Source organism: Haliotis asinina, chromosome 9 (assembly GCF_037392515.1).
Source record: "Haliotis asinina isolate JCU_RB_2024 chromosome 9, JCU_Hal_asi_v2, whole genome shotgun sequence".
NCBI lineage: Eukaryota > Metazoa > Mollusca > Gastropoda > Lepetellida > Haliotidae > Haliotis > Haliotis asinina.
In genome coordinates this window covers 19,815,350-19,838,522 of record NC_090288.1, presented here as the reverse complement: position 1 = coordinate 19,838,522, position 23,173 = coordinate 19,815,350, and the positions used below count along the sequence as shown (strand labels likewise).

The following is a 23,173-nucleotide window of genomic DNA, read 5'->3' as shown; positions in this document are numbered from 1 at the left end:
TATACTATACCTATAAACATGATAGAGATCTTGGTTAGTATTTTCCTTGAACAAGCCCTGTAGTAATAGGCAAACAACTGGGTCAGGTGGTCAGAGAGGCTATTTTGATGCATGTCAACTGATCCCAACTGTGCAGATTGCTGCTAAATTACATACTGAGATCATACTGCTGGAATAGCGCTGAATATGGTGTTAAACAACAAACGAACAAATTGTTATATACAGTATAAGAGAAAGGTACTTTTGAAAAAGTAATCAGAAGAAACATTCTATATAAATGCATTTACTCAAGGTTACTTGGATACAGTTTCAACAGCTTGTTGAACTACACAATAAGTCTAGCAATGAAATTAAGTAGCTATCAACATTTATGTTCAATAACTAATATTTTTAGCAAAAGGACAAAGCTTAAGGATATATACAAACCTTGGAACAAAAAAATCAGAATTACATATAAATTCCCATCTGCATCAAAGTTCAATACAGTCAAACCTGCATTATAAAACACAAATGATATGGACCATTACCATCAGTTCTAGTTCAGCTTGTTATTCAGATTTCACATCCAACATACCTAATTTGCATGAAATACAGCTCATTAAAGGTCACATGAAACCCCAAAATAACCCCAAATACAATTAAAACACATTAATCAGTTATTCATGACATACAATATACATTGTTGATTGTCAAAAAGCAAACAAAATTGTATCCATCCAATCGCAAATGAAAAGTGGAATATTTTGCACTTGGGTTTACATAATAATAATAATAAACAGCATATCTTAAAAGACATGATGGCATGGCTTGCTGCCTTTATTATCGTCTCCGCCATGCCAGTGGCTTTGACCCCGAGGTCCATCCATGGGACGACCCTGAACATGTCCAGGGCGTCCTGGAAAATGATGCTTTTAAACTTCTCTGGAATAGGCCAATATACAGCCTGAGACAAATTCCAGCCAACAAACCTGATCTTGTCCTTTTTGATAAAACTAATGAAATTATTTATATCATTGAATTTTCTGTCCCTCTTGACAGCAATGTGATTGGCAAGATTCAGGAAAAGCATGATAAATATGTGGACCTCGCCTTTGAAATGTCTCGTTTGCATCCCAAGTACTCTGTCGTCAGGCTCCCCATTGTTCTTGGTGCCCTTGGTTTGGTACCTCCTGATCTCTTGGCGCAGATGAGGAGAGTGCCCGGGTTCTCCACCGGGAGCACAGCCCTTCTGCAGAAGGCTGCAGTGTTGGGGAGCCTCCATATTCTCCGAAAAGTTCTTAGTGGGTTCGACTAGGCAGTGTTTCCTGGGAGAAGTCCCATTCGCTGTCTGGGCTGCGTGTAGAGGGGGCGAGGGCCCTGAGCTGATGATGAGCCTTACCGGCCTGACTGTGCCAGGATCACCCGAACCCTCTCTGCTGCATATCAATCTTAATCTGTAAAACATATAATAATAATAATAATCTGTAAAACATAATAATAATACTTCACTGTTTCAATTCTCTTGTGGACACAGGTGATGTTCCTCCATGGTTCTGCAAAGATCGCACAATACTTCTCCAAAAAAAAGGAGACTTGACTGATCCCAAAAACTTCCGCCCTATCACGTGTCTGAATACTCAACATAAACTATTCACAGGGTGTTTGACAAACCTCGTGTCATCTTACTGCTCTTCCAATGAGATAATTTACAGAGAGCAGAAGGGAGCGAGAAAGGGATGTTGGGGGTGCTAGGATCAACTTCTTGTACAGAAAATGGAAGAGGCTAAAACGTACCACCGCAACCTCTCCATGAGCTGGAAAGACTACAAAAAGGCATACGACTCTGTCCCTCACGAATGGATTCTGAAGTCTCTTCAGTATATTGACTTCCCTGAGCGACTACTTGATTTACTCAAGTCGTCAATGAGTTGCTGGTCGACTCAACTTGAGATGTACTCGCAAGGGCAGGTGCAGACTTCGGAATCTATTCCAATCAGAAGGGGAATATTTCAGGGGGACTCCTTCAGTCCTTTGCTTTTTTTTGTCTGTCTTAAAATCCTTTGAGTTTTCTGCTCAATAAAGAGGGATACCATCCCGGACCTCCGCAGCACAGATCCCCAACACCTCTTACCCATCTCCTCTACATGGATGACATCAAGCTCCTTGCCAAAGGAGATACTAATTTGAAAGAACAGGTTCTCCTTGTCGAGTCCTTTTCTAATGATATTGGCATGACATTTGGACTCGACAAATGTAATACTCTTCATATGAAACGTGGCAAGGTAACTAATGATGGATTGGTCAGGTTACAGTGGGGAGGAGTTACTGAGCATCTTGTGGAAGAACAGGCCTACACCTATCTTGGACTTCAAGTTCAAGACAAGCTCCAGAATGCCCAGATTCAAGATAAACTTTGGGCTGAGTATAAATATTGTTTAAAGAAAATCTGGAGCTCAGAGCTAAATGCTCCAAACAAAGTCAAAGCCACCAATACCTTTGCTGTGCCAGTCCTCTCCTATTCCTTTGGAGTGGTAGAGTGGACAAAACAAGACATCCAGGGTCTTGACTGCCTGACCAGAAGGATCATGTCTGATAACAGAGCACACCACCCTCGTTCCTCTATTAATCGTTTATATATGCCAATCAATTCAGGAGGTCAGGGTCTGATTAATGTGGAAGTACTTCATGACAGAATTTTAATGTGTGCTTTTGCACATAGTTATTTATCGGATGATCCTCTGGTGATGTAAGTGAAGACTCATGATGAAAGCAAGGAATTCCACAGCTATTTTAAGCGTGTCAAGGTTGTTGGACACAATTTGAAATTTGAAGTTGATTTTGTTGATGGCGATGTACTGCAGGACGTTACAGCAATGGGAGTAAACCAGGTGAAGTCCTTCACCAAGTCTGCCCAGAGTCGGTCCTTTGTGGAGAAGCTGTCTGAGAAGCCACTGCATCGTGTGAACATGCAGTGTGTGGAACAGAACAGCAATCCAAACGACTCCTTTGCCTGGATGAAGTCGGCTCGTCACAAATGTGAAACTGAAGCCTTCCTTTTTGCTGCTCAGGACCAGTCACTTCCCACGCGCAATCGCCAGAATGTTATTCTTAAAGAAAATATCAATATGAAATGTCGTCTTTGCAATGAATTCACAGAGACTGTCCAACACCTTGTCAGTGAATGCCCTTCCTTGGCACAAACAGCTTATCTTAAAAGACATGATGGCATGGCTTGCTGCCTTTATTATCGTCTCCGCCATGCCAGTGGCTTTGACCCCGAGGTCCATCCAAGGGACGACCCTGAACATGTCCAGGGCGTCCTGGAAAATGATGCTTTTAAACTTCTCTGGAATAGGCCAATATACAGCCTGAGACAAATTCCAGCCAACAAACCTGATCTTGTCCTTTTTGATAAAACTAATGAAATTATTTATATCATTGAATTTTCTGTCCCTTTTGACAGCAATGTGATTGGCAAGATTCAGGAAAAGCATGATAAATATGTGGACCTCGCCTTTGAAATGTCTCGCCTGTATCCCAAGTACACTGTCGTCAGGCTCCCCATTGTTCTTGGTGCCCTTGGTTTGGTACCTCCTGATCTCTTGGCGCAGATGAGGAGAGTGCCTGGGTTCTCCACCGGGAGCACAGCCCTTCTGACAATCTGGGTAACAGAAGGCTGCAGTGTTGGGGAGCCTCCATATTCTCCGAAAAGTTCTTGGTGGGTTCGACTAGGCAGTGTTTTCTGGGAGAAGTCCCATCGCTGTCTGGGCTGCGTGTAGAAGGGGTGAGGCCCTGAGCTGATGATGAGCTTTACCAGCCTGACTGTGCCAGGATCCCCCAAGCCCTCTCTGCTGCATTTCAATTCTAATCTGTAAAACATAATAATAATAGTCCATTTATCATGCACATTACTCCATGCACAATGTATACTTGAAGCGCCCAAACAATCTGATTATTATTACCCATTTTAATCGAAGCTGCCTGCTAGATGCTAGAAGGTTAGTGGCTACATGACTTATTCCATAGGGTACCCACTTTCTGCTGGGTGAACAGAGAATTTTGAACAAACTCACTTATATCATATACAATAATAGAATTTGTTATCCATAAACAATGCATATTGAGATGTAGGGTTTTGTAAATATATGCTCTCTGCATCCAATCAACAAATATTGAGATGGTAAACTAACGCATGGCTGGAAACTATCCTTTGTCAAAGTACAAAGCAGAACTTGAAACTGAAATCAGTTTCTGTCCAATCCAGTCATCCTAGAAAAATGGATGCAGTTTGCTCCACTATACCTTGGATGCATCTATGGCAACCCACAGATATAATAACATGTCATGTATACAAATATCACACCTGCCTGTCTGTGTAATTACATAATGTGAGAGAGACAGAACAAGCCATAAATCAACATATTTTGTTTATGATGTATAGTCTGATAGGTGTTAAGTTCAAATTGCATGTGGTCAATGACTGAAGTTGTGTATTGCATATTGTTATTAGCAGACAGGCAGGCATATATATAGGTGTCAATACATGACATTGAGTTTTGTCTGTAACAGAGACTACTTGTCACAATCAACATATTTTCTATTTCAGAAGACATGTATTAAAAGTGAGTAAGTGAGTTAAGTTTTATGGCACACTCGGTAATATTCCAGCTATATGGCGGCTGTCTGTAAACAATCATTCTGGACCAGACAATCCAGTGACCAACAACATGAGCATCGATCTGTGCAACTGGGAACCGATGACATGTGTCAGCCAAGTCAGCAAGCCTGACCACCTGATCCCATTAGTCGCCTCTTATGACAAGCATAGTTGCTTTTTATGGCAAGCTTGGTTTGCTGAAGGCCTATTCTACCCCGGGACCTTCATGGGTCATATGTATTAAAACATTTCAGTTTTCAAACTGAGCAATTTTTAGCAATACCATTAGTATATCTAATGCTACATTTTCCTGAAATCTGTAAGCATGGGACTAGTGTATTTTTATTTCTGCAGAACAAGATGCTTGTAATCACAAGAAACATATCTTGTTCTCGGACTTTGACCTTAACGATAACCCTTGCAAGCATCACTTGCTGTGTTTTTATGAGTTGCCTTTCAGCAGGGGAAATTTAGTAAACCATTTAAACTCTGATTTTGAGGGCATTTTTTCATTGCATTATTTTTCAACTTGAATAAGTGGAATAAGAGGAATTTGCATATTTGATAATTTATTACTTTTAGTAATATTAAAAGGAATTAGAACCTGATTAGTTGTGTTTTGCATTGCATGTGACCTTTAACCTACTAATCAAACCCACTCATTAGCTTCCTCTGCAACCATCTGATAGTGGCTGCACATTGCAATGGTTGCAGACCTAAACTTGCCTAAAAATTTCATCCTTTTAACATACCGAACAGGGCTAAAAGCATGCTTCCAATAATTTTAGAAAGCTCAATCTCATTCATCCTTGATATCACCAGGGTATATATGTTCCGATAAATTTCTACTATACCCTGTATGCATCTATGGCTTGGCCCAATAATTTTATTACCTCCCTTGGCTGGCTTTTTACCCAATCAAGTTTCTACGCTGGGAAGTTGAACGTACCAATCACAACTCACTTTCGTTTTTTAAATTATCTAACTGCCCAAACTTAGTAACACAAATCATGCAAAGGAATTCTGAAAGTGGTAGAAGGAGTACTTGCATATATTTTACACAAATTTTGGACACGGCAATTTGTCTCTATGATTTCCCCAAAATCTGAGTCATACTGTGAACAAACCTTCACAACTGCAACCGTTATCTTTGTTGACACTGGTGAGCTTGGTTGTAATGGCAATTTAGCTGGATAGCTACTATGAGAAAGCGGAGAAAAGGGAGGTAAAATTTTCTGGCTGAGCCTTAGATGCCCAAGACTGCCCTTAGGATACAGAGTCTTCCAAGTTTGCATTGTAAGAAAACTCTTTCGATTATATACAACAGTATAAACATGTTCTTATATATTTCAGCATACATGCTATGGTTTCTATCATACAATTGTCTTATTTTCCATCAAGTATGTTGATATGCTCTATTTCTTACATTGGACATACTTGTTACTCAATGATAATCTGCAACCAGCAACGTTCCAGGTCTTTCGGCCTGGTTTTATAAAAGTTTCAAGATCTCTTCACATTGCATGGGAACATTTTATTTCTTCATGATCATGCATTCAGTTGTAAAATGTTTAACTTACCTAGAAGATGTGTCCATATATTGCCTGTTTCAGTGTGAATCTGAAATATTGACTTGAAACAAGCCATGAATGAACCTGTGGGTGGGCGGTGTCCTTTGAGCAGGAAATCATTGTCTTTGAGCCAGTCAGGGAGTGAATGATGATGAACCACTCGCCATCCTGCTTCCCAGACCTTTCGAACAAATTCTTCTGCTTGCTCAGCACATTTTGCAGGCACTGACAGTATATTTACTCCATCAGCATCCTCAAAAGCCTTTTCATTATTGACATGATCAGAATCCTGCAATAAATTAGTTTGTCATCAAAAACATTTCAATCTTACATAAATCATCAGAGGTGAATGTCCTTGTGATTGTAGCCAATGGTTTATTATATTGTCTGTAGAAAAAATGTCCTGTTTTGTATCTACTGTCAGGAAAGGAACTTTTCAAGGATTGACTTGTCTCTCCCGTAGGGCTGAGACGGGTACCCTGGATACCCTGGTAATGGTTTGGACCTGGGTACCCGCCTTAATACCTGGACCCCCTTTAACCATGTGACAAATGAAGAACTGATTGAAAGGTTTTTTTGTGTCATAACCTTATTTACGACAAGATTATGTCCTTTGAGATTGTGGACAAAGTGTGTGTAACATGCACTGATAACTAACAAGACATCAACTGTCAACAACCAAGCCTGCAAAATGTACCAAAGTTGCAAGTACTTAATTGTTATGTGTAAAAGACTCAGGAACGCAGACATCCATTTCAAATAGTCTGAACAGAAGAAGTGCCCCATGTTCACATACCTTATTCAATATTCTCACGCTATCAGGGTCAATATGCCACATAAAAACAATTACTCAGTTAAAACACATGGATTGGAAAAGAAAGTAAACCTAGTTGAAACATAAACAAGAAGAAGACAAAGTCTCCAATATCTTCTGCAATGGTAAACTACTCTTCAAGATTAAGTCAACCAGTTATGAATGAATGAATGAATGAATGACACCATACATACATAAATTAATCATATACTAGCATGTTTGTATCAACAACTGACTGCATGATTCCTTCTATGTTTCAATGTACATCAGTAATGTTCATACTGGAAAGAGAGTAGTGCTATTGGGTTATGTCATTAGGTTCATGAATAGCCACAAAGTGGAAGGAGAATATTGAAAGGTTTGAAAGTTCTGCTGCAGAAAGTAGCATGTGCAACAATTTCAGTCAAACTAAAAAATGTTGCCATGGAAATGCAAAAAATATTTTGTTCAAAATCCAAAACTACCAAGTTTGGTGAAGAAGCACTGAATGATTTTAAAGTTCTGCTCCGGCCAAGAATAATTTGCACGTACAGATGGATTAGTCCAAAATAACATTCCCCGCCAAACGTGTTGTGGTGGATAACTGACGTCTGACACCAACAACTGTTTTCAGTTTGAACCACATCGGCTCATTCCACACAACATGGTATCTTGTAGATTACGGAATAGGACAATTGTGCCAAATGGTATCAGGGCCACTCGGCAACCGCCAGTAGATTAAAAGCACGAGACACCAAGTCTACCCTTAGCCTTTGTAATTGTCAGCAACCTATTCGACTCTTTCCATTCATTTCTGTGATGTCACGGGAATGATTAGCTAAACATTGTAAAACTGTGTGGATGTAGCTCAGTCAGTTAGCTGTTGGGCTAACAATCTGAAGGTCGCGGGTTCTCACAAACTGGTTGCCATATGACGTGACATAAGGCTGAGAACGTGTTCACGAGAAATGGTGGTGCTGAATTCTAAAGGTGCTCAAATCAAGTATCAGACAAACCAAATATAAATGGTATGAAACGGAAGGTCATTCAGTATCCTCTATGTATTCCTATTAGCCCGGTTAGCTGTATCCATCATGAAGTCTACATGTATTGCGTGTTGATGTAGTCTTCTGTTGTCATAGCAGAGTAACATCATAAGCATTATGATGTCAAGGGTACAGTTAACTCCTTATTAGGTTTACCTGATGAAGGAGCCGGAACAGGCCCTAAAACCGTGTATAAAATGATAAGAGAAGATGAAATCAAGAAAGTTCTGAATGATCTGCTAAGTAGTGCTCTTTACCTTTAGTGTATGCACTGAAATGAAATAACCATCACACCAGAATTTGAAGGAAAGACATAAACCTCTCTCAGTAGACTCATGTCGCAATGAAGAGATGCATAAGGTTACTATACTGTGTAGGGCTCACACGGGTTGAAAATTTGTGACTTGAGCACTCAAGGGGTCAAACCCAACTCAGACCCGAGTACCTGACAATTTGAATGCTTATCTAAAACCTACATTCAAACATAAACGTGGCTGTTCCAACTCTCAATCTACAATTTTGGACAAAGAACTTGACAATCACCATCAAAGGAAGTATCCATATGATGATAAAGCACATCATTAATTTTAATCATGGTAAATTGCAGCAAAAAAAACACACAAAAAACTGCACATGCTATGCTGGAAGATATTTAGACAAAGCATTCGTTGAATAGGGCTGCACTAGATATCTTTTAAAGATATACTGACTATGGAACTGAAAAATTAAAATATGTAAGTCAGGATTGATGTATATTTGAGACTTCTCATAGTGAAAACGTTTTGGTTTCAAACTAAAGACAAGGCATTTATTGAGTAATTAACACAACACTTAATTTCTTCTTCCGAAACTCTACTGAACAGACATCGTGTCCATGGTATTAATTGTTATTAAACTATTTCTAGATTTAGGTCTCTAAGTGTGAATGTTATTTTGAATGTGTATGTATGTGTTGGTTGATGAATATGTAACACTGAAATGCTTTGGAAAAGAACGATTGAATATCAGTGTAGGAAACAACAAAAGTGAAGCCTAATTGTATCAAATTGTTTGCCATTGTCGACTTTGCAAAGAAGACCACGAGGTACCAACCCCAGCAGCAGCAGCAAGTTGCAGTGTGTGGGCAAAACAGTGGACATGGTGATAGACAAACATTTTTGCTGCAACTGACATATCTGAAGCATTGTCAGGTGTAATGCCAGAAACTGTTCATGTACAAAAATTCCTCCAAACTGATTTAAGATTTGTGGCAATATTTTCAACAGTGTGCCTGTCCTCTACATGTCGTGTGACATGGATGCATGACTTTAAATTCCTAGATAGGTAGTGAGTAGTGACAGTGATATAGCAGTGAGTGGCTACGCTTGACTTGTCTGTACGTGGGCAACGCCAGGTACTGTTTTGAGTAGGCATATTATGTTCTCAGTGCAATCTTCATACGACTTCATGAGGTAAGTGAATTTGGGTTCAATGCTTCACAGAACGTTCTGAACGTTTGGCCACTATATGAAGATCAAAATGCGCCAAGACATTGGATTTTTTCTCAAGACCATCCATCTTGATTGTGTGAGACGTTTAGAGTTGTCACCAATGCAAGTTTCGGAGTCAATTCTACTGGACACGTGTCCTGCTTTACTCGACTCGGCCCCGAGTACCCGAGTACTTGTGAGTCCTAATGCTGTGCAAGTCTTGTGTTTCCTTAGCAAACATACATGGTTTGTCTCTTAGATGTAAGCATTTGGTGTTCTGTATGACACACGTTAAACACGTTTTTCAATATTTTGTTGTTTGAACTTACCTCTGCCTTATGTAAGAGACGTCCTACTTCTGATCTTTTTATTATGTCCTTCCTCTTGAAGCCAACATCAATGTCCTCCTCAGCATCAGAATAGTCACTATCAAGAGCTATGGAGTCAACACTGAGAGTATGCGGCTGTATATAGATTGGTGCAGGCAGAGCAGAGGCTCCATCAGAGTAAGCCTGTGAGGTACTAGCACCCCTCTCCATATTTGTTTGTTCTAAGCTTTATACTACAACGTCGCCTTGGGGGACAGCTTGATTGTATGGCCACTTATCTTCCTCTGCCTGAAGGAAAGAAGATTATCACAGTAAATGCAACATAACATGTTAAAACATTCAAAAGACACTACAGGCACACAGGTTGATATCTGAACAAATAATCCTTCAAAATTACAAAAAAAATGTACATAGCCACACAATAATTTAGCCCAGTAAACAAACCATGGAGGCATAAACTGACTAACCTTTTGTTTCATATAGCAATTTGCAAAGGTACCCAAAACCCATAAATAATAAAACCTATTCAAGAGAAGAATAAAAACTGAAAGACCATTACAGAATGGTACCTTGTCAGCTTGTCTGAATTTTATGCAGAGTTGCACTCACAAAATTTCATCAAAACATGTGGGTAAAATTGCTTTCGAACAATAAAAACTGCCAGGGACAATTGTTGTGTTAGCAACAATTCATAATGTATTTTTAACAACTTAATTTTGTTTCATTATGGGCAAATAAATACCAGTAAGTAAAAGTTTAAAAATACAGATAGTCCTTGTATGAAAACAATTTTTCCTCGTATGTTTATGAAAACAAACTCAGAACCTTTGATCTAATTTCCTGAGGAAGAACGCTTGAAATATGAAAAAAAAACCTGAAAGACAGATGAAGTGGCTGAAAACAATTTCAGTCCCTTGTGAGGATCTGCAAGTACCATTCTAAAAACTCACTGAACATCTGTTGTAAAGTATGCAGGAAAGTATTAAAATCTGCAAACAAAACATATCAATATTTATGTGAAAAGAAATTGTACATTTTAACTGTGCCTCACTTGTTGAAAAATACACATTACCCAGTTATTAAATAATATGAACTTAAACTATGTAATTATAACTATATACAATGTTTGTAAAAGATACTGATAGGCTTTTTAACAACTTCAAAACTTTTAACACACTTCACTGTATATCTTGATGAGGTAAAACATCACTTTGAATATTAACTTATTTATAGTAAATGAGTTTTTCAACATGCAAATTCATATTCAGGGTGACAGTGCAACATATTTATATAAATGTTTTATGGGCTTTTATCAAAATATGGTACATTACTGACAAAATGATCTTTAGTTTCACAAGGAACAGCTAATTTCAGTCTTTAATTTACACTCAAATATACAATCTATTTGAAAATTTTCAAGTATCTACACTTCCCCAACTTCAGATTCCAGTAACTATGGCAGAAAACAACCATTGTATCTGGATCATTTAACTCAGTGTGATGTGACAGGGCATCTACAGAACAAATCCTTGGCTACCTATAATCCAGCAAAATGGTAGCTTCAACCTTATTACCATGCACTTCTGTGAAACAACAAAAAGACACAGCTGTCCAGAGACTACCTACCTAATACAATGTTGAGATGGGAAAGTCATGAGCAAAAATTTATCTTTCCCTTGGTCCAAGATAGAAGTCCACTGAAGCCAATCAGCAGATTATGAACTTTGAGCCTGACCTGCTGATGTCAGTCAGCTTGTTTCACATACTGATGTCATGTGGATGATTACTCATGGTATTGTGAGCAGGCTGACCCTGGAGTTTAAATGCTAAAATTGGCAGTTACACTATCCATTCAAATAATGAAACTCCAAATCTGAGAGACCTGACCTGTTTAAACCACAAGCTACAGTCCATTTGAGTCAAAATCTCCCGAATGAATTGCACTTAAACTCCAAAACAAATAATCGTAATTGACACAAACTAACATCAAAGTAAATAGGAAGAACACACCAACTCCGCTTACCTCAAACTCACTTTGCATGCTGAGCATATCAGACACAGCAAAATGTGGGGAAGTGGGAGGCCATACCCCAAGAAGAACATTCTTTAAAGAATTCATAGCCTCTAAAGGTTTGTATAATTCTTTTTGAGAAGACTTATTTCTTGGGGTACATATAAGCATAAGAGTCAGGAGTCAGGAGAGCCATTCTGTCTGCTAACATGTACCCTCATTCAATCAAAGTGTCAGCCGAAGCAGAGAGAGAGAGCACCACTTACCTTATCACCTGACTGCTGATGTCAATCAGGCAAGGAGGCATAAAAGGAGCCAAGCTTAGATGCTATTAGTAGATTCACAATGATGGACGTAAGTTCCACCACCAAGACATCGAATGGATTGGAATGTATGGTCAAGTCACAACTATTCCACACATAATCCCTAACCAGTGATGTGTGGTGCAGGGAGGAAAACAGTGGGTACTGCATGTCATAACGAAATGCCAATAAAACAAGGAAAAAATGCCACAATAAAATACCATCACCAATAAACACTGGGGACTTTCTCCTTAACACACCACCAGGAAGTGAAAACAATCATGATCTTGAAAGTTATGATTCGGTTGAGAGTCACGACTCTGACCACTGATGAGAACTGTCTCGCCAAACCAAGCACATTCCCGTGAATGTTTGTCCAGCTGGTAGTGGGGAATGAACATACTCAGTCGGTTCCAAATAGCCGCTTAGCAGATCTCCTCAACCACCGATAACAGCAGCTTATCTTTCTTGATAGCAGCTGTTTATTTGATATATGAGAGTGTTACTGACATCCAAGATGTCAGCATGTCGAAGAGAGGTACTGGGCGATGGATGCAGAAGGAAAGTAGCAAGTCAATCGTCACCTGCAATTTTAGGATGCTAAGAGTCTGGCAATGGAATACATCGCATGAATGTCGCCTGCCAGACGTTACCAGCACAAGAAAGGCTGCCTTCTAACTTAACAGCTGGAGTGTTCATGTCATGTCCATGTTCATGTCCTGTTCATGTCATGTCTGCTAAGAAGCACTGTAGAAGTTTGTATCAGAGTAGTATCAGAAACCAGCTTTGCGCTGACCAAAGAGGTGCAAGGGCACAAGCAGTCAAGTTGGTTGGTTGCAAGCTGTGAGAGGACTTTGGGAATTAGGGGTAGTGGCTGAAATGCACACAGAACCCTGTCCGTCCAGTTGAGTTGGAAAGCATCCTGGATGATGGCCCTCGGATCTGGTATCCTAACAACTGGGAGATAATTACAAATATCTCGCAAATGAGCATCCACTTATGTGGGGCAAGAACACATTGAGAGAGCGCATCTGCTCGAAAAACAGGCATCATGCAAATGACGAACTGGTTGCACCAAAGTAGAAACTGCCAAAGCTCTAGTGGGAGAGACAGTTGAGCTACAGATAAGCTGCAATCTGTGTAGAATATGCTATAGAAAAATTGAAATATGCAAGAAAAATAAATGTCAGTATATATATACCGTCCTGCTTCAGGATATAGGTCATCACCTTCTGATTGTCCATTTCCAGATGAACCACACAGCCACAAACCTGCTCCTGAAAGTGTTTGAACACTCACAGGACTGCTCTTAATTTCAACACACTGAATGATCGATTAGCATTTGTGCCTTGCTCTGTGACCACAGGCCTGAGACTGACAGGTCTTCCTGAATGCCTAACAACCTTGGGCAGTGTTTCCCCTTGGCATAGAACTTTAGCAGTCATTATGACTCCCTGGTGTCATGAGTGGGAGTCATGGACGTTTTGGGGAGTCAACTTTAGTCAGTGTTTGCCTTTGGCATGAAAAGCTAGAAGTCATTGCTCACATAGTGTCATGAGAAGTTGTTGTTGACATGTTTTTATGAGTCAAATACACAGGTTTTCTACTTCGTAAGAAACACTGTAAGTGAGGCATCCATTTGAACTGAGAGATCCGGTTGAAGGGATGTCCAAGGGGAACCCCCTTGATAAGTTCCCATCCAGTGTCCACTGGGGCTGCAACAAACACTTTGTGGTGAATATGATACATATCACAAATACAGGGTAACGAATAAAAATAATTATTCATGAATACAGTAATGCAGTATTTTGTACTTGGGTTTACCTCCCTCGAAATGAAACGAACCTTTTTCATTGGCCACTGATTCATTTGCTGATGCACTTAGCCGGTTTTCTGTTTAGGGATTATAAGTCCGATAGATGTTAATTGCATGTGGTCAGTGGTTGAAGTTGTGCATTGCATATGGCCACTGGCAGACATATAATTATTAGTGTCAATAAACCAGACTTTGAGCTTTCTCTGTGACAAAGTCTGCTTACTACAATCAACATGTTTTTAATGCTACAAGTAGATTATTTACTTGTTTGTGTACACAACCAAGATTAGACTACTGCTCATGACCTCATACTCCAGACAGGCATACTGTTGCAAGCGGTGCATGCGTTAAGAGAGTACTGCAGGGTGGTTGTTGAAACCACTTTTTCCCCCAGCGCTCCGGGAAATTTAGTGAATCGTTTGAACTGATTTCACGGGCTTTTTTCCATAGCGTATTTTCATCTTTAAAGGTTGAATTGGCATTTTTGATGATGTGTTTCTGTAAGTGCATGCCAAAAGGTATCAGAATCTTCAAAGTGGTGTTTTACGTTGTATATGACCTTTAAATGAAAAGCAATCATTCTTGTTTTGAGCACAGTCATTTTTTTTCTTTGCAGTTGAATGCAAATTATTAGATATAGCTGAGACATCATCACCAAACATGAGTGAACAAATATTATTTATAGATCACGTAAATGTAATACCTTGCCCACAGTCACATTCCATCAGAGTAGAGTGCTTGATAATATTGACATGTGTCATTATAGACGATAATACACCACGTTCTTGTTCAGTCTTTATTTTGCTATTTCATGTTGACCGCAATGACAGGTACAAGCTGTCAACGAAAATAAATACCTATTAAGTGAAGAAATATACTAAAACAAGGTCCATATACTTATATATAAACTTGAAAGAATAAAGCAGCAATGCATAATTATGTTTACATTCAACCAGTAAATTGCCCAGTTGTAAGCGATGTGCTATTACCCATTATATTTTCTGGATTTTAAGACGCATTCCTTTTACATATTAAAGAGCAAATAATGTCACAATTAATCACTCCCCGTAACTTATGAATATACATTCACTAAACAAGTGCAAGTACTTTTTACTTACAAAACCTTGGGCATCATTATCTCTATACAGCTTAACTTGTACACCACAGCACCAACCCAACCTTTCTGACCTCATGTCATTTTCTCACACTCCCTCACTTCCGGTTCGAAAAATTACCTGGACTATTAACCGGACCATAAAAAACAAAAAAACTCATAAATGTAAATGCAAAATGAGCTCACATTTCACTCAAAACAGTTAAAGTCAATCATTTCTCTACAGTCGTTAATCCACATCCTTGGCAAATGCCAATATTACATGAAAACATGCTACAATAATGTAACCTTTTATTACATGGTAGTGACATATAATGTTTCAACCACTGCTCATGAACTGAAAGTGAAATAGCATTAAACTATTACACATTTTAAAGACTTTACCAAAAGAGTTTTGAATCCTTGCTGCACAAGTGTTTGGAGCACTTCAAAAGGTAACATTTCTTATCAGGAAGATTAATTTGTCCCCTTGGTCTGGAGCCAGTGTAGGTCTCTGAGCTGTTACTATATCCCCAGCAGTACTGAAAACCCTTTCACTTGGAACTGATGTAGTTGGAATACATAATAAAGTGTTTCGCTACTTCGCTCAAGAATGAATATTTAAGGTCTTGCACATGCCACCACTTGCATTGATTGGTGTTCACATCTGCACATTCATGACCAGTGTTGCCTTTTAGTTCATTATGTATCATCTCCTTCTTGGTCAGGGTGGCAAGTACAAGGGAAATAACAAAAACATCACCAAAAAATGAAGACAATGCTGTTTTCTTTAGTGGGTTGACTACTTTCCCCTTCACAACCGTAGTCAACTGAATTGGTAGATCAGGTAGTGGTGGATCACTGCTGCCATCTGAACCTGTGCATGGTTCAGATTTAACGATACGATACTGTAACAGGAATCAGGTCACCTACAATACACATCTTATCAGTATTATGATTTATAAGTAATCAAAAAAAAATAAACAGTTTTTTCTATTATTAAAGATGCCTCAAGGGAGCTGTTATCCATTGCTTCAGCCAAGTCACTAAGAGACTCATGAATGTCCAGCTTCTCTTGTTGGCTGAGAAAGGGCTGAGCTTTGAACCTTGAATCAAGAAACGATTCTTATAGCAGTACTCATTTGACCTCCACATCCGTGTACCTTTTGGACATGCTGCTCAGAATTCCTGCTTCCATTTGAGACACAGGTTTAAGATCCTCAGCATTTGGGTCCACAGCTTGACACAGATTCTGAATAAGTGGCCTGACCATTGATAGAGTTTGCATGTTCGATATGCAGAGTATGGTAGTAATTGTTTCCACTGGGCCCAGGACCTTGATGAAATGTTCAGCAAGCATGATGTCATATGAGCAGTGTGTACAGGTCCTTTACTCATTTGATATTTGGTGACATAAATGCTGCCATCACAGCTGACTGCTGCTCCAAGCAATGTTCAATCATGTCATAGGCGCTATTCCATCTAGTTCTTTGATCAGGTGATGGCTTGGAAGTTGTGGCAGCTTTTGTTTCAGCTCCAACTGGTAACTTGCAGTGCTGTTCTTATGGAAAAAAAGTAACAGGTCTCTTGACTCTTCTGAGAAGCTGCACTTCTTTGATATGGAGAGCATGTTGGGCTGCCAGATTAATGATGTTTGCAAAGGATCTGATGTGAGGTGTCATCTCTGCAATGTCCACAGCAAGGCATACAGTTGCTGCATTGTCTGATGTAATAGGCTGCTGTCCATGTGGACGTTTCAACTCCTAATCATCTATGGCTTGTTTCAAGACATCAGCAATGTGAGAGTAAAAAATTGAAGAAGAACTTTGTTCTTAAGGTCCCACTGTTCATCTATGAAATGAGCTGTAATGGTGATGCAGCTCTGTGTTGCCCATGACATCCATCCATCAGTGGTGAGTGCAACTGAGTGAGATGCCTCGAGACCTGCCTTCACTTCCTCTTTTACTTCCGCATAGAGAACTTTCCTACTGAGTGTGATATGTGATGGCAAGGTTAGCTTCTGAACTTCCAGGTGCTAGTTTTGTTTGAAAGGCGTTCTGTATACTAAGTTGGCTCATGGAACTTGTATTTACAGATCCCAAGTTCAGGGTACATGACGAAGATGTTCTGTCTCCCTGGTTACTAGTTTCTATGGCATGTTTCCTTCTAAGATGGATTGCCATATTTGATGTGTATTTGCAGGTACAGCAAAAAAAAAATAATGAATTTTTCAAATTGTCCTCATTGAATTAAACTTATTCCCTATAAGCAGTTGGGTCACAATTGTGTCATATTTTACTCTGAGGAACAATTAAAATATATATTTCACACAACAATGTTAATATATCTACAACACAATTATGCATTCAAGTATGCAGCTCCATAACAATGAAAAATCCATAAAACTGGTATTCTACAACTCAAAACCTAGTTACTGCAATCATGTATTTTGTCATAATATTTTACAGTCATTCATTCAGTTAGATGAGTATCATCATAGTTACCATTAGTGGAAATTATAAATTCTGAAAAACAGAAGTTAACAAACTTTATACATACTTGTGTGTTCACAAATGCAGCAGATAGTCCAACGTTCTTACTTCAATTTTCAAGAATCCAAAGTGTTTCCAAATGGCTCTCTTGAATTTTGTAGGTGGATTAACAATTACTGGTTTTTGGTTATCCCCCATCAGTTCTGTAATAAAATAATGGAATGGAAACTGCTTTTCCATTCATGACATATAACCAGATTTTACTTGAATTATTTTAATCAATTAACATGTTAATTACCATGCCCAATATATAGCTTTCCACTGATATATCATTCTTTTATAATTAGAATCACTTATTTATATATGTGCACAGAATTATTCTCATAATTATCATATAACTGACCATTATAGCAAAATATAAACATTAATGTAAGCAAAGCGTATACTTGCGTGTGTGTGTGCGTGCGTGTGGTTTTATTGTGACTCTCTCATCCTAAAGAGTTACCCAATTCACAGGTGGGTGGACTGGGACAAATAGTAAGTTTACTCCACATTGCTGTAACCGCAACTAGGTGTATGTGCCATCTGGTCATACACCAACGGATTCATGGGTTCTTTTAAGTGTGCAGGGTTGTGCTCTGCACACTAGGAGGTGTGACAACAAGGAAAGAGTCTGCACACAAACCTGACTCTTACATTACACCCAGTCACAGGTAGACTCGATCCCAACACCTCAACCTCGCTGGATCACTAATCTGCCGCTTTAGTTAGCTAGCCCACCGCGCCCCCTGCCTTATCTTTGGAGTGAGTGATTTCACACATTAATCAGAGGGCATGCAAATTACAAGTTAGATGACATCCATTACCAAGAACTATAAATAGATGCAATCTGAGAGCTACTTCTTCAATAGTAAACAAGCAGTGTCTTGAAGAAATCTATGCTCATAATAGGTTCCCATTCATATTTTCACATGCATTGTATGTAAATACTCATGACTGCCACAGTAGTTGCAAGAAAATACCTACCAGTGATGTAATCTTGTTGTGTAAAATCGATTGGTACAGTTGAGTAGAGTGTACCTTTAAAGTTGATACATCACAGTAGTCTGGGAGGATGTAGAAACAGGGTACAACCCATCTGGTGTGGCAGTGCCATTAGTACCTGTTGGGTGATAGGAGAGTACCGTGCAACAGAGAGCCAAAGGCAATGGAGGCCCATAACTGCGGACATCATTTGGCGCTCCGGAGACTGAATAGAGTCTCATGCTAGAAGTGACTGAACCTGTCAACTGCTTAACTAAGGATGAGGAAAATGGGTCCTCCTCTATTCCACCCACATCCACTAACTACCTCTGCAAGACAGAGACATAGGCAGAGTGAATGGTGACATTTAAGCACTTGCATCACATTGCGGTATTGCTCCTTTAAGGAGTGATACACAAATTTCAGTGCCAGGGCAATGGCAGCAAATTGTGGCAGCCAATGACATAGTTCAGCAAAGAGAGCTCCTGGATGAACCCCTAAATGGCAAACAATGAATAGAGATAATCATCTACCATTGGGGGGTTGAAAAGACTGGCCTAGCTCAGGCAAATTCAACATGGACCTCATACTGCAGAGGGGTGGATTGACCACCTCAGTAACAGTGACTGCCACCCAGGTAGGAGCAAATGTCACAGTGATTGACATGTGATTCCTCAGCGAGGCAACGTAAACACACAAGGTGAGGATCCTGTGGTGGTCAGGTTACAGGTAACACATGCCTTGAACTGCATGTTCCACTGAAATAAGGAATTTAGGCAAGTATAACCTATATATGGAAACATAAATACCTTAAAACCCAAATACAGCAGCTGCCAGAGTGAACAAGAAGGAAAAAACGGGACACACGGTTTGCCATCTTGCTTGCCACATGGCTGGAGACAGCGAACACGTCGGGAAAGTTACAACAAAACAGGAATGAAAAATGTGATAAGAAAGGAACCATTCATACAGAATTTGATTCTTTCTCACTCATATTTCCTACATCTTGTAGGTGTAGGTGAAGACTTGTCTTCCAATGAACAATGCACCTCCGTTCAGTTGAACCACAGCATGAAAAGTGAGGTTTGAGGTAAACTCTTGTCTGTAGTGGGCCATGTGGGGCCCTATAGGGGTGGTCTCACAAAACAAAAACAAGTTTTTTTGTTTTGTAAAATATCTATTGAAATATTGTTACAACTGTAATAGGTATTTTAAAATGGACATTTTAATCCTTATATGTACCCCAAAGAGGTCTTCTTCTGAAAAAGAATGAACAGCTTAATTAGAATGATAAAATCAATAAAATTACTGAGTGAATGAATTATCTCCTTCGCCTTATTCTGATGACACACATGCAATGGCAAATGTCCAACTAGTTTCATCACCCTTGGGCCCAAGCCCACTTCATCTGAAAAGTAAAATAGAAATTAGACGTGTGGTTGTTGTGACAACACTTGAGAATCCTTCTTGTGGCTGTACTTACTATAATACTAGGGTGAACTATGATGTCATTTTAGGAAAACAGTACTTCTGATGACATACTGATGGTGGTCTCCATCTTGTCCACTCAGTGGTGATTTTTGTGAAGAAAGAGATCTGTCCCTAACTGGATATAACTTGTCTGCTACTAACTGTAGTATGCCATTTGAGAGCATGCTATGCAACAGTTGAAACGTCAACACACACCCAATTGCTGTTCAGATCCTTTTTCTGATCCCAAGATGTCAATCCTTGATATACATCAAAATTGGTATAACTGACCCTTAACACATCCCAGTCGCTTTAAAGTGTGGTGTGAACTCTTCTGAACTACTGACTGCCATTTTCTCACAACCTGGTCCATCTGTTTCAGCATGTTAATCATTTGCCGCGAGTTAATTTGAGGCAAAATATCCTCGCCTGGTATTTGACCTGTGACAGCTTGGCCATCAGACATGCTTGCCAATGCAACAGAAATGTGCATCTTTAAAAATGACTGACTACAGACAGGAACACAAATTGTATTGAGATAATTTATTTGTTTCATTAGATTGGAATTTATTCAAATACTGAGTGTCATTATTTCAATGTGTAAAATTGACCATGTCATTCTGCACATTTAACGACTTAGTATTTAAATCACAAACAAATATCTAACACTCCAGGAACATCAAATCTCTTTAACCCTCCCTTGTAACAAACAGTGAACTGTGTCAATATTTTAATGATAGTTTGATAAACAACTTTTGTACTTTTTAGTGCAAAAAAAACTGCAAAAACCTCACAGAGCTGGCATGTTGTTTTGATTATGATCAGCATTTCACTGAGTATTTAATGTTTATTAGGTCTTTTTTAGTTAGTCCGCTTTTGAGCCAAAGAGACTATAGTAGAGATGAAACATCAGTGAGTAGAAATTCTAGTCAAATTTGCCATGAGTTATCTCACAGCTATATCACTGTTATCAGTGGTATTTTACAAGTTACACACACTGGTAAAATATGTACAAAAAACAAACTAAGCATAGGCAATGACAAAAAGGCAGGAATAAGATTCACCGAGGATGGAAAGAAGGGGGTGAAAAAATACATGACCTGATTTAGTAAGTTTCTACAAAGGAATAACCAAACACCTGTAATAAAGATCTCTATGTTACAACCCTAAAGAACGAATAAACTCCATTTTTTGGTACTCTTTTTACCACTGCATATAAAAGACTTCTGGTTAATCATGAACAGAACACCATTTTTAAAAAAACACTTACTTGTGGTTAATTATTACCAAGCGCTTAAAAGTTGCTAAAAGGCCATCTGCTTTTCTCTCGTATACTTATAGTTATAGCAAATGTATAGTTTGACAATGTAAAACATAATTCGCATGCACGCCTTAGTATATATTGTCTGTATTATTACACTTCATGACCAAAACAATGATTATGTTGAATGCTACAAAAAAACAAAATGCAAATATTAAAATTAAAACAAATTAAAGTTATAGGAGCAATGTCAGGCTTTTACTTTGTTTGTGGAATGTATCCATCAATATCCACAATAACGAGTGATATATAATTCATCTGCGGATTTCCCAAGTGATGTGTCTTTTAACAGTCTAATAAACAAAAATGTGATGTGTAGTTTCAGGTTTTTCACATTGCTGTATAGTCGCATTGGTCACCCAAGATAGTACACCTTGCAACTACTTGCATAATCTGCGTCATTCTTTTAAAAAAAGTAATTTAGTTAGCCAATAATGAGCAATCAATCTATGTATTGCAGTGTTCACGAATAGCGTCTGACCCTCTGACAAATCTGGCAGATTCACCAGTGGTCAAGTAGAAAGCACCAACCCGCCAGCCCCAGTGTCTGACTGGGTGGTCTTTGTGTGAAGTGTTATTTGCAGCATGTGACACTTGTTTGCTGTTTAGAAATCTTATGTTTGTTATCATGTAATGTTAATCATATCAATGCCAATTATAAGAAATGTTAAATCTGAAATGTTTGTTTAACTTTATTCTGTGGGTCCTGTGAATTTTCAGTGGGTCAGACAGAAATCTGAAACTTACAGGACCCAATGTCCTGTTACTTTGAAACACCTTTGTGAACTCTGGTATTGGCGGTTAATCCTTTGAAAGAAGGGTGTTATTTGTACATAGACACAGACATGACAGAGTGTATTCAGTATAGATTAGTAAATGTACATACATAAACACTACCTTCTGACAAATCCCCATTTAAATTAGTAATTAATCAATCAGGGTGTTATTGGTTAAACCTTTGATCGTTTCAGACACAAGAAATGCCAAAACAAGGGTTGTAACTCAGAAACTAGGCAATGCAGGAGACAAAACTAAATGATAGTAGATTGTGAGAACAAATAGGTTTCAGTTTTCACAACAGCTGTCGCGATTTCAGGCTTGTACAAACCTGTAAACGAATTAGTTTAACCCCTGAAATGCAGATGAATTCTGCATAGACCCTCATATCTATACTTACTATTACGTAACGAAGACATTCCGCTCTGATTGGTTGAAATTTCGCTTGAGGCTGAGAATTGTGCACTGTTGTCAAAAAGGTTGATTGAAGGTAATCAAAGATCAAAATGAGCAGTTTTAATTATAGGGTTTCATTGATAACGATATCAATGAGGGATTTATGTATTTGCACCCCCTAGAGTATAAGTGATCTTTAAGGAAACTAATGAGCATGGAATATGATAAACTACACTAGTAAATAAACAATATGGCACCCTAACAACAGCTGTTGTGGCTTTCAATTAATCACATTCAAAATCAAGGAAAAGAGAATGTTGCCATGTAACTCTATTATAGACAAGGTCAGTAAAACGTAAATACAAGGACTATGTTACCATCCAACCTTGCCCAACTTTACTCAATTTGCTACATGAAGAACACTCGTAATTCTGTATATGAAAAATTTGGACATACTTATGGTTATTACGCAATCAGTATATCTCCATTGTAACATCCATCCATTTTTCAAGAGGATATCTGAAGAACGTATGCGGGCTCTTTTCAGAGCCATGATCTTTGATAAGTCTTGATGAGACGACAGGGTAAAAAGTTCGCGACTTCGTTGAGTATATATATACTATTTTCA

The 23,173-nt window shown here is 38.8% G+C and overlaps 1 protein-coding gene across 2 annotated transcripts in view; it reads right to left on the bottom strand.

Annotated features, from left to right (window-relative positions):
- The window catches only part of LOC137295553 (adiponectin receptor protein-like), a 66,262-nt gene that overhangs the window by 42,627 nt on the left and 462 nt on the right, over positions 1–23,173 (bottom strand). Inside the window, exons 2-4 of one of the 2 annotated variants that reach the window (XM_067826943.1) lie at positions 19,916–19,989; positions 9,845–10,132; positions 6,217–6,496 (exon numbers count right to left, since the gene is read on the bottom strand). In XM_067826943.1, coding sequence (XP_067683044.1) covers positions 6,217–6,496; positions 9,845–10,054 — 490 coding nt within the window. In that variant the 5' untranslated portion in view covers positions 10,055–10,132; positions 19,916–19,989. The remainder of the gene's footprint in view (positions 1–6,216; positions 6,497–9,844; positions 10,133–19,915; positions 19,990–23,173) is intronic. The other variant, XM_067826942.1, reaches the window with a different exon arrangement.